We start from the raw sequence: 11238 nt of genomic DNA, 5'->3' as shown, positions 1-11238 counted from the left end.
CTCCCCCCACCAACACCCCGCCCTTGGCAACCACCAATCTGCTTTCTGTCTACAGATTTGCATATTTTGGATAATACATATCAATAGAATCGTGTCATATATGATATTTTGTTTTTGCCTTCTTTCACTTAGCATAATATTTTAGAGGTTTCATTGATATAGCACATGTCAGTACTTCATTTCTTATTAAAATTTTATTGAGGTCTCACTAATTGACATATAAGATTATATTAGTTTAAGGTGTATAACAATGACATTTGTATATATTACAAAAGTATTTCATTTATTTTTATGGCTGGATAACATTCCCTGTGTGACTATGACATCTTACTTTATCCATCTATATGGTAATGGACACTTGGGTTGTTCCAACCATTTGAATTCTGGGTACATGTATTTGATTGACTGCCTGTTTCTAATTCTTTTGGGTGAATCCCCAAGATGTACATCCTTCTACATACACTTTGAGCTTTATCGTTTACTATTTTCAGACATGTAAGTTTTTTTTAAAAATTGTAAGAAAGTGTTGCAAAACACATACTAAGGCAAATAATAGCAGTATGATAGATCTGGACAAATGTTTTCTCATTTTCCAGATCTGGAGTCAACAGGAAAATGGCCACCTGGAATGAAAAGGTAAGTGGACTCTGGGACCTCCCAGCCTTGAGAAGATAATTCTGTTTGGTGTTTCTAACAGGATAGAGGGGAAACACCTATGAGTTCCAATGGTTTTTAACCAGAGAGAGGCAAATGGAAACAGCTCACACTTTCCTTCATTTATAGTTCACTATTAAATCAGGCAAACCAAAAAAGCAAGCGGAAATGCTTGGTGCTAGTTGTACTGTGGTGAATTCCTACACCTCTGGCTAATTCCTACACCTAGAGAGGGGCTAGGTCAGCCTACACAGCTGTTCAGGAAAAGAATTTTGACACTGTTATCAGGAATCATGAAAACGTTTATGATCAAACTTGTTCATCTCACTTACAGGAAAGGAAATAACCAGTAAAAAGGAAAAAGCATAATTGACAGCACCATATTTTTTAGTGCATAAGACATCATTGAGTGTAGACGCACTGTTATTTTATGTACCATGAAGAAGAAAAAACAATGCCGCCATTTACCGAGATAAAATGTGACACAGCGCTGACACTAGTCAAATGTAAAACACATGCAGATTTCGGAAATGTTAAAATGATAAAATGTGATCTTAAAATTAATAAAAGTGCTAAAAATGAGGAACAATCGGAAAATGCAATTGTGAGAGTATTGACTCTTTGGTAAGTTTCTTGGCCAAAGTCTGATGGGTCTATGTCTGATGCGTATAACTTAGTGGGAAAAATTGGATCCATAATTGTCTGCACTCTGATTATAACTGTAAAAGACATGGATTAGGCAGAGAGGTAGGCGGATGATGATAAGTTTGGTGTGTTGGGGTTATTATGAATTTATTTCCTTTTGTACATGTTTTTGCAATATCAATCCTGAAAGAATTTTACGTAGGGTGAAGGTCTGCTCATTGCAATAAATGACAGCAGGTAAAGCTGGGGAGGAGGTCCAGGTGAGTGGGGATGGGGATGTGGAGGGGTGGGATGGGTGTGAGGGCACAGACCCAGCAGAGGAAGCAGAGGGTTGGAATACAGAGCCAAGGATCTGCCTGGGGACTTCCTGGTGCAGGGAGCCTATGTCATCACAGAGAGGCCCATTTTGAGGGGCTGGTCCAGCGGCATTGCGGGGGACCTGGGGAAGACTGGGCCAGGACCACTTATAGCAAATAAGTCTGTTACTGATTCAAAGACCGAGTTCCTTTTAGAAATTTACCCTTAGGGAGTAAATTGTGTTTTTAAAACACTGTTTTAGTAGAATTGCTTTTAGGAGCTTTGTGATTGTTCAGCTCCCCAGCTGTTTGAGAGAAAAACAGCTGTGTCACAGGAGAAACCGGTGGGGGGTTTTAGCCGTGGTTCAGACCTGATTTGCTGTAACCAGCTCTGCTGAGAGGGGCTGAGCGGGCTGGGGACACCTGCCCTCCTCAGAGCGCCCCTCTGCCCCTGCGCCTTCCCACCCTCGGAGCCTCAGCTTTCCTCTTCTGCAAAACGAGAGCAATAGCCTCTGATAGAGTCGTGAGGATGAAACAAAATCGAGCTCGGAAAGCACTTGGCTGGAGGCTCGACTGCAGCCAACCCTTCAGCACAGGGCTGTGGGCGCAATCATGAGGATAAGCTGGCTTTGCAGCCCATCAGCTGACCTGGGCCCCATCTCAGATGATTTTGTGTCACCAGCCGCGTCTGGGGAACCTAGGAGCCAGGAGTGCTTAGAAAGCCTCATAGCCCTTTGGCTCATTTCTCACGAGGCCTCTGGAGGCCCCAGGTTTATTTGTGGTGCTGGTTCTCGACCTGGGCCGCTCATGGGAGATCCTGACACCCCAGGCCACCCCCAGACCAACTGAATCAAACTCAGGGCCTAGGACCCAGGCATCGGGGTTCTTTAGAGTTTCTAGGTGGTTTCTGTGTGCAGCCAGGGTGACAGCCACTGTACAAGAAAGAGGGGTGCCCTGAACTCTGTTTATTCTAGCCTTTCCACTGCTGAAGCATCACCAAGACATTGGGGGACAAGGGGTGTCTTGATGACTCATTCACACTGGGGACAGGTTTGAATTTCTAGCTGGATAACTGCGTTTTTTTCTGTGCTTTCGTTTTCTTTCGATGCTTTTGTAAACAAAAGGAGGGGGCTCTGGGCCAGGCAGCCTGGGTAGGATTTTGAGCTCTGGCTGTGTGACCTGGGGCATGTTGCTTGGCCTCTCTGTTCCCGGTTTCCTCACCTGTAAATGGAGATTCAGGCCCCTACTTCATGGAGTTTCTGCAGTATGTTATAAAGGGGGCCTTGCACAGAGCTCAGAAGTGGCAGGTGCTCTACTTACAATCACTACGGTTTGCACTACTATAGATACCGCTTCCCACATCATCTGCATCCAGCCTCATGGTCATTTTGGGTTGGCAGACTCTTATCAAGACAGGAGGGATTCTGACCCTGCAGGAAAAGGAGACGCTGGAGTGCTTGGCTCTGGGGGGTACCTGGGCCGCCAGTTGGGCCCCTCAGCCCATAAGCAGCCCCCATACCCCAAGCTAGTCAGCCATCACCACGGTGGCTGGTTTTGTGAACCTCAAACTTCCTCCCCACCCTAGAGAAGGAAAAACTGTTACACTTATTTAAGGACTTCCCTGATTTTAAAAATAGGCATTCCTCAGAACACAAATCCCCAGGGGCTAGGGTGGGGCGTGGCACTGGGGTCCCTGAGCTTATTGCTGGGAGTCTTCCAGCCAGGGATGCTGTCAACCCTCCAGGCATGCTTAGTGGGAAACTGCAGTCAGCCGGACACAGGATAGGGCACGAGCAGGAGCCCACCCGGTCTCTGTCCTGATGGGGGCGACAGACTCCAGCAGTGGCACACCCAGGTGGACCTGACTCCACAGGGGAGTAGTGTAGGGCCTCCAGTGACAGCAAGGGGGCGGGGCTGGGGTGAAGGGGTGGGGGAGGTAACTGCTCAGCTCCCTGCAGCAGGGATACTTGAGGGAGATCTCATGAAGGGGGAAAGAAAAGAAGGTAAATGACAAGGTGGAAGAGGGGTGGGAATTTCAGGCAGAGAAAAGTGTACAAAGGCCCTGTGGTTAAAGGAACCTGTCAAGTACAGGGGGCCGAGTGGAGACAGTCTGGCCAGAGCAGAGGGTGGCGAATGGTGAGGTCAGATAGGCAGAGGACACAGCATGCAGAATAGGCGTGGGCCTCTGCAAGGCACTTAGGTCTTTATTTTTAAGAGCAGCGGGAAGCCGAAGAAGAGCTTTAAGTAAGGGAGTGTGTCAGAGGTCTCCAAGATCACCCCAGATTCAGTGATTCGCTAGGAAGGCACATAGGACTCAGCATGCAGTTTGACTCATGGCTAAGATTTATTACAGCAAAAGGACACAAATTAAAATCAGCAAAGGGAAAAGGTACATGAGGTGACATCCAGAGGAAGCCAGGCTCCAGCTTCCAGAGGCTTCTCGCAGTGGAGTCACACAGGACACACTTAATTCCTCCAGCGGTAGGTTGTGACAATGCATGTGAAATGTTGGCAACTAGGAGAACTTGTTAGAGACTCAGGGCCCAAGATTTTCACTGGGGGCTGGGCACACAGGCACCTTCTGCCCAGTGCTTACAAGAATTCCAGACTCATGGAAGGAGAGCAGGTGTTTACCATAAAACGCTTTGTTTATACAGACAGTATAAGCACAGCGAGCTGTTCTCCATCAGGGCACGGAGGGAAGCCTCCCCAAATCCCAAGTTTCCGGGTACCAGCCAAGAGCCGTGCAGGCCTTCCTAAGGACAGCAGCCTCAGGCTTTTTCTGCACGGGGAGTGACATGGTTATGTCTCAAGAAGTGCTGTCTAGCTGCCTCTGAGAATGCAAGAGTGACGAGGAGAGCAGCAAGGAGCTGGGATGTCTTCTTTGTGAGAGGATGAGGCAGGGCCAGGGTGGTGGCAGAGGATGGGAGAAGTAGACATCGATTCCAGGGTCGTTTAGATGCTAAAATGCACTGGGCTTAGTGACGAGTGGGCCGCGGGGGAGAGAGGGAAGGCAGGGATTGGAGGCCACTTCTGATCTTGCCTGGGTGTGTCTTAGGACCCCCTGAACCAGAAGACAAGAGACCCAGGTGCACGTCCGTGAACTGTGCACTGACTAGTGGCGGTTGCCATGTTGCAGAACTTCAGTTTCCCCATCTGCTAAGCAGGAGGAGATTGCATCTCAGAACCTTGATTCCACCTCTTACAATATCATTATTCTTTCTGCTTTAAAAATCCAGCTTTTCTGCTATATTTCCCCCTAATTAGCCGGTAGACTTGAATTCATATATTGACTTTACCACTTATGGGGGTTTTTTTGTTTGTATTTTTAAAAAAATTCTACATGAACAGGTTCTCAGTATAAGAAATTAAAACAACAAACTAGACTAGTATATATCAGGTTGAATCACATGAAATTGTCCATTTCTACCAGTTTTGACCTACAAAAACAGTAATTTTTTAGTTTTTCACTTCAGTAAAGTTTTCTTGAGTTATATCTTAAACTATTCTGTTCCTTTGGTTTCCCTATTCAGAGATTCCAGTTATGTATGTATTGGGTATGTATGCCTATATATATTCATTCTCCTTCCTTCCCTCCCCCCAAATACTTCATTCACCCCTCAATTCTCTGCAGGATGGATCTTCCTCCCAAAATGACTATTTCTTGTGGTTAAACCCAATAGAAAAACATTTTGAAACTTTCTCGTCACCCTCCAAGTCCACTCCCTTCCCAGAGATAACCATTTGGTTTGGGTCGTTGATTTTTATCTGCTTTTAACCAAAGTGGAATTATATGGTATATTCCAGTCTGAAACATGCCGGTTTTTACTTACCTGTAGATCAAGGACACCTTTCTATGCGGGTGCCTGTGGGTACACGGGCTGACTGCATTCTTACCTTCTACGTGTAGTATTCTGCATCGTGGGTCTGCCATCGTGTATTTAACGATGGCCTCTGAGGTCATTTCCAGGTTTGGGCTGTTGTAGCAGGACTGCAGCGAGCATCTGTGTGCTCGTGTGAGTCACCTTGCCAGGTCACATGATTTGGGACACTTTAAATTTTGATAGAAACTGGTTTAAGGCTTATCCCCTTCTTCACTCCCATGCCTGGCACATTGGAGAGACTCATATTTTCAAAAGATGAAAGAAACTACCCGATTGCTCGCCTAAAAAGGGCATACCCATTTACATGTCCCCCAGGTGGCCTACAGCAGTGTCTCCTTCCCTATACCTCTGTCCACCTGCCACACCATGTAACTTTGGACAATTGGTCTCTCCTCCTGTGCCTCAGTTTCCCCTTCTGCAGAATGGAAAGACTGCCTACTTCTCAGGACTGTTATAAGCCTCAAGGGAGAGCCAGTGGGAGTGGGGGTGGCCTGTAAGCTGTGAGCAAAAAGCAGCAGCTGCTACCCAGATCGGCTATAGAAGAAGGCTTCATCCAGGTGGTTTTGTGACCTCAGAAAGAGCTCGCTTACTCCAGGGGATCATAAGCCGACTTGGGCACATGCCCTCTGTATTAATTTCCTGGAGCTGTCATGACAAACGACCACAAACTGGGAATCTTAAAACAACAGAAATGTATTCTCTCAGTCCTGGGGGCTAGGAGTCCAAAATCAAGGTGTCGGCAGGGTTGGCTCCTCCCGGAGTTCCCGAGGGAAGGTCTGTGCTTCCCTGTCTCCCAGCTTCGGGCGGTTGCCGACAGTCCTTGGTGTGCCTTGGCTTGTAGATGCGTCACTGCAGTCACCGTCTCCACCTCCTCAGGGGATTGTCTGTGTGTCTTCTCCTCTTATAAGGACACCGGTCGTTGGATTGGGCTCAGCCTAAATCCAGGATGATTTCATCTCAAGATCTTTAACTAATTCCATCTGCAAAGATCCATATTCCAAGTAAGATCATGTTCTGAGGTTCCAGGTGGACATGAATTTTGGGACAGCCACAGTGCAACCCATTACACCCTCCTAGCGGGCAGCTGTCCAGTCAGCAGCTGCCTGGCTTCTTCTCGGCCATGAGTTCTAACACGTGGGCTCCGAGTCACACGGCATAGGTGTCAGATCTCGGCTCTGTCATTTTCCAAGTGCACGTCTGTGAACATGTCACCTCCCTCACCAAGACCCAAAATGATGACCTCAACCTCAGAGGGTTGTTAGGAATTTAAATGAAATAGCGCATTTAAAGAACTTAGTGGTGTGTTAATATAACAACTAATGTAATAATCAGTAACAATAGATGTCACGGCTGTTGTGGCTTGTTAGCATTTGGAAGTGGAGGTGTTGATTAATGACCACATCGGATCCCAAAAATAAGTTCTTGGGGGAGGGGGGAATGGGGACTTAAGGGACATTGGGCCCTGGGAATTGGGAATTGGCTGAATTGGCTGAATTTCTTAAAAAGTGCCATTTTCTGTGATTGCCTGATGACCATGAAATAGGGACTTCCCCCTCCTACAGACGGCAGCCTCGGAGCCTGTAAAAATAGGCATTCGTGAGGCCATTTTTTTCTTCATCTCTTCTAAGTCTGTTTTTCTCATTTTCCCCTCTTTCTCCCAGCTAGTAATTTTACCCGTCACGTGTTAAAGAGAAGCAGGTAATTCATTTCTCTTTGAGGGGGTCGCTCCTGCCGGTTTTCGTTCATTCAGTCATTAGCTATTCCTTGAGCCTCTCTCTGTGACCGAGGGAGGGAGAGTGTCCGCCCTCCCCGTTCGCCGTGCTCACTAGTAAGTGGCCTGATGGGGAAATGGAGGAAGGGCCCTCGGCCAGCGGGCGGCGGTTAAAGAAGGCCTCCCAGGGGAGATCAAATCTAGACGTCTGTGAAGCCTGAAAGAGCGAGGGTGAGACAGGCAGAGGGGATTCCAGACAGTGGGGACAGCGTGCCAAGTCCTCGAAGCAAGAGAAAGTGCAGTTTGTTCTAGAACCGGGAGGCATTCTGTACGGTGGAGAATGGTGGAGGCAGGGAGGAGACGGGGGACCCCTCTGGCTTAGTCCCGAAGGCGGGGGTTGGGGAACTGGAGGTTATGAGGTGGTGGGGGGTAGGTGGCAGCAGGGACACAGCGAGGTTGGCACTGGAGAAGGGTGACGCTGGCCACCGCGGTGGGTGGGGAGAGCATGGGAGGCAGGAGGCCGAGTGAGGAGGCTGGTGTGGGCTTCCCAGGGGAAGGAAGGGGTCAGATGGAGAAGGAGGAGGAGCGTGAGCAGTGTCTGGGAGGTCACACTGACTAGCCCAAGGGAGAGAGGAGCCGAGGGTGGGCATTGGCTCTTGGCTTGGGCAGCAGGGTAGATGTGACGCCCTGCCCTAGGGAATGAATGGAAGACGGTGGGTATTCGGGGGAACAGATAAGAAATGAGTTCGGTCTGCGTCACAGCACACCGGCGACCTGGCGGAATACCAGACATCCAGGTGGAGAGAGACCCTGATTTGAACATGAGCAGCACTGAGAACACAAGTGCGTTGAGACCACCAAAGGCGGGGAGTCACCCTGCACCGGGACAGGGTCAGGTCTAGGGGACGTCAGATGGTGTGGGGACAGGGACAGCGTACAGGACTCTGAGAAAGGCAGCCAGAGATAGAAAAATCAAGAGACGAGACTGCGAAAAAGAACCGAGTCAGCCGTGTGAGAGGATGCAGTACCGTCACGCGGGTGGGAACCACAGGGGTGGTCTTTGATATGGAAAGGTGACCCCAGAGAGAGTAGCGTCAGGATAAAGTGGATCAGCAAGGGTTAATGCAAGAGGGATAGAGAGAGATGGGGGGCTGTTCAGTGCCAGAGACTCTGCTGGTCTAGATGCTCGGGGTTGCAAGTGAGAGAAACAACCCAACGAAGACTTAAGCTACATATTGGTTCATGTGATTGAAAAGTCTGGGGGTTGCAGAGGCCAGCTGCGGGCAGGGAAGCAGAGACGTGAGGTATCCACGGATAGAGATGAAGTTGGAGGAGTGGAGCTGAGAGTTTTTGTTGTTGAAGAATGGTGAGAATAGCTGTCACTTGTGGAGGAGCAGCTCCGGGCCAGGCACTGAGGTTGAACGCTGTGTGACTCGCCGAGTCAGTCCTTCTGTTGTTTCTAGCAGAGCGGGTGGGATGTGAGGCTGCGAGGCCCACGTTTCCGTGATCAGCTATGTCTTTGCCCTTTTCTGGAACGTTTCTGCTTCTGGAATGAGAGGTTTTTGACTTAAAACCAGAGTTGTTTTCTGCTCTGCTGGGTGCCGTAAATATTTTCATCCCAAATTACTCAAACCTGCTTCTTGACTAGTCACAAGGTTTCAGAAAGAAAAATTTCCTCTCCTGTAAAATATAAATGTGGTTTTTGCAAAACACCCTGAAGCTCTCACCATACTGAGAACTAGAACAGGAGGTTTCCATCTGCCAATGAGGTATTTTAGGTTGAAATTATGGCCAGTAGCTACCTGGAGGCTTGGCACTAGGCCAGCCCGGGGACCCGGGCAGTGGGGAAGGGTCTTACCTCAGATAAGCTGCAGCCCTTCGTGGGAGACAGGGCACTAGTGCCCTCAGCCAACAGGTGCTCGATGGGCTTCTGCTCTAGGTCAGGTGCCACATGCGACTCAGGGGACAAAGACCCTGCCTTCGTGGAGTTTAAATGCTGATGCAGAGAGATAAGTAAGAAATAAACAGCTGCACCAAAATGTTTTCTAGTTAGAAATTGTGATGAGGCCTCTTTTAGGAAAAGTAGAGTATAAAGAGAGGTTATAAAATTGAGAAGGATACCGGATTTCGTTAACCAATGTCACCACAAAAAAAGAAAAAAGAAAAAAAAATTGAGACGGGGTCTGATTTAGATTTTAGGGGTCAAGGAGGGCCTCTCCGAGGAAGGGGCATTTCAGCCGAGGCTTCGAGCATGAGTGAGAGTGACCCAAGGCCAGAGCGGGGAGAGGAGCGTTCCGGGTTAAGGGGAGAGGCTGTGTGAGGCTCAGAGGGGGGAGTGTGGCACACTTGGGGACAGAGGGCAGCCAGCACACCTGGAGCATGGGGAGCAGGTCAGGTTGTGGGGAGGGAAATAAGGCCAAACCCCACCGGGCCACAGACATCCTGTGAAGGATCTCGAATGTTTATTCAAAGAGCAAAAGGCAGGGAAGGGGCATGATTCGATGCCGTGGTCAGAGGTGAGGGCTTATGAAACCCACTCAGGCTTCTGGGTGCAGAATGTGCTAGAACTGGGTCCAAGGAGAGATCTGTAAGGAGGCCATCACAGTCTTCTGGGTGACAGGATGAAGGCTTGGACCAGGGTGGTGGTGGGGGAGAAAGTGAATGGCGTGGGGAGAAAAGAGCCAGACAGGCCCCAGGATCACGGGTGGGGAAAGAACCGGAAGGTTCCCTCGCGGGAGGTTATGCAGTCAGTGCGTAAACTCTCCTTAGGCCTCTTAGCATCCGAGGAAGTATCAAATCAGGGGGCTCCCAAGGTACTTGAACAACATGGGAGACGGGGCAGGGGAGGCAGCCTGGAGTTCAAACCACGGATGCACGATGTAGCATTTTGGGGCCCTACCACCTCCACACGCACCACCCGTAACCTCACCCCACAGTCTCCGGACCCTTTAACGAGAAAATGTTGGAGTTCAGGGGAGGCTTATGAAAGAGGTGGTATTCTTTGATTAATTTGGAGCTCGAAAATGTTCAGGGCACCTCAGAGCAGAAGAAAGCACAGAAGAAAGAACCGGGCCCAAGAACTTGAGTCCTCGTCCTAAGTGTACTGTGACCTTGAAGAAATCACAGCTGCCCAGCCCTGAAATGCTCTCACCTCTGAAAGAGCGGGGCAGTCAGGCTAGGTAATTTATTTGGACGCTAACCTTTCCTGAGCTCATGAAATTTATGATGAAAACGATCCGAGCATGCATCCAAAGGCATATGAATGGAGAAAGATTGTTTTATTTTACTTTGATAATGTAAAAATATAAAAATAAAAATATCATATGCTCAGGTAAATATCATCCTGAGTTGACAGCTATTAACATTTTGTCATATTTTCCTCAAATCTTTTTTGTAATTAAAAAAAAATGTTTTTCAGAAGGAGGCCGAGCTTTTTTTGACTTCCTCCATTTCAACCCTTATCCTGTCCTGAGATAGCCACTGTCCTGAGGTTGCTATCTCCTTCCGGTTCGTTCTTTTGTATGTTTGTCCTCGTGGTGTTCATTGAGCTTCTTGGATCTACATGTTTATATTTTTCCTTCGAATTTAGAGATTGTTTTCAGCCATTATTTCTCCAAGTATATATATGGCCTAATCTCTCTCATCTCCTTTGGTGCTCCAGGTACCTGTATGTTAGACCACTTAGTATTGTCTCGAAGGCTCCATTTTTTTTCCCCCCTAGGCTTATTCTAGCCATCCTTCCACTAGATATTTTCTATTACTGTGTCTTTAAGTTCAACAATTTTTCTTTCTTATAGCATCTAATTAGCTTTTTCATTTTATGTATGTATGTACGAAAGTATCCATTCGTATCTCTTATTTTTTTTGTTTTTAAGTTTTATTTTATTATTAGTTTCAAGTATATAGTACATGGGTTAGACGCTTATATAGTTTATAAAACGATCTCCCTAATTGCTGTTTCTCTCCTCTGGCTCTCCACATAGCCATTACATTAATGCTGACTGCATTCCCTGTGCCATGCTCCCATCTCCATGACCATCTATCGACC

At 47.9% G+C, this 11238-nt stretch overlaps 1 protein-coding gene across 1 annotated transcript in view; it reads left to right on the top strand.

Annotated features, from left to right (window-relative positions):
- The window catches only part of HVCN1 (hydrogen voltage gated channel 1), a 30398-nt gene that overhangs the window by 3900 nt on the left and 15260 nt on the right, over window positions 1–11238 (top strand). The window contains exon 3 of the mRNA XM_006910029.3: window positions 597–636. Coding sequence (XP_006910091.1) covers window positions 616–636 — 21 coding nt within the window. The 5' untranslated portion in view covers window positions 597–615. The remainder of the gene's footprint in view (window positions 1–596; window positions 637–11238) is intronic.

This window comes from Pteropus alecto, unplaced genomic scaffold (assembly GCF_000325575.1).
Source record: "Pteropus alecto unplaced genomic scaffold, ASM32557v1 scaffold213, whole genome shotgun sequence".
NCBI lineage: Eukaryota > Metazoa > Chordata > Mammalia > Chiroptera > Pteropodidae > Pteropus > Pteropus alecto.
The sequence above is the reverse complement of the archived record's forward strand: the minus strand, read 5'-3'. Positions and strand labels throughout refer to the sequence as shown.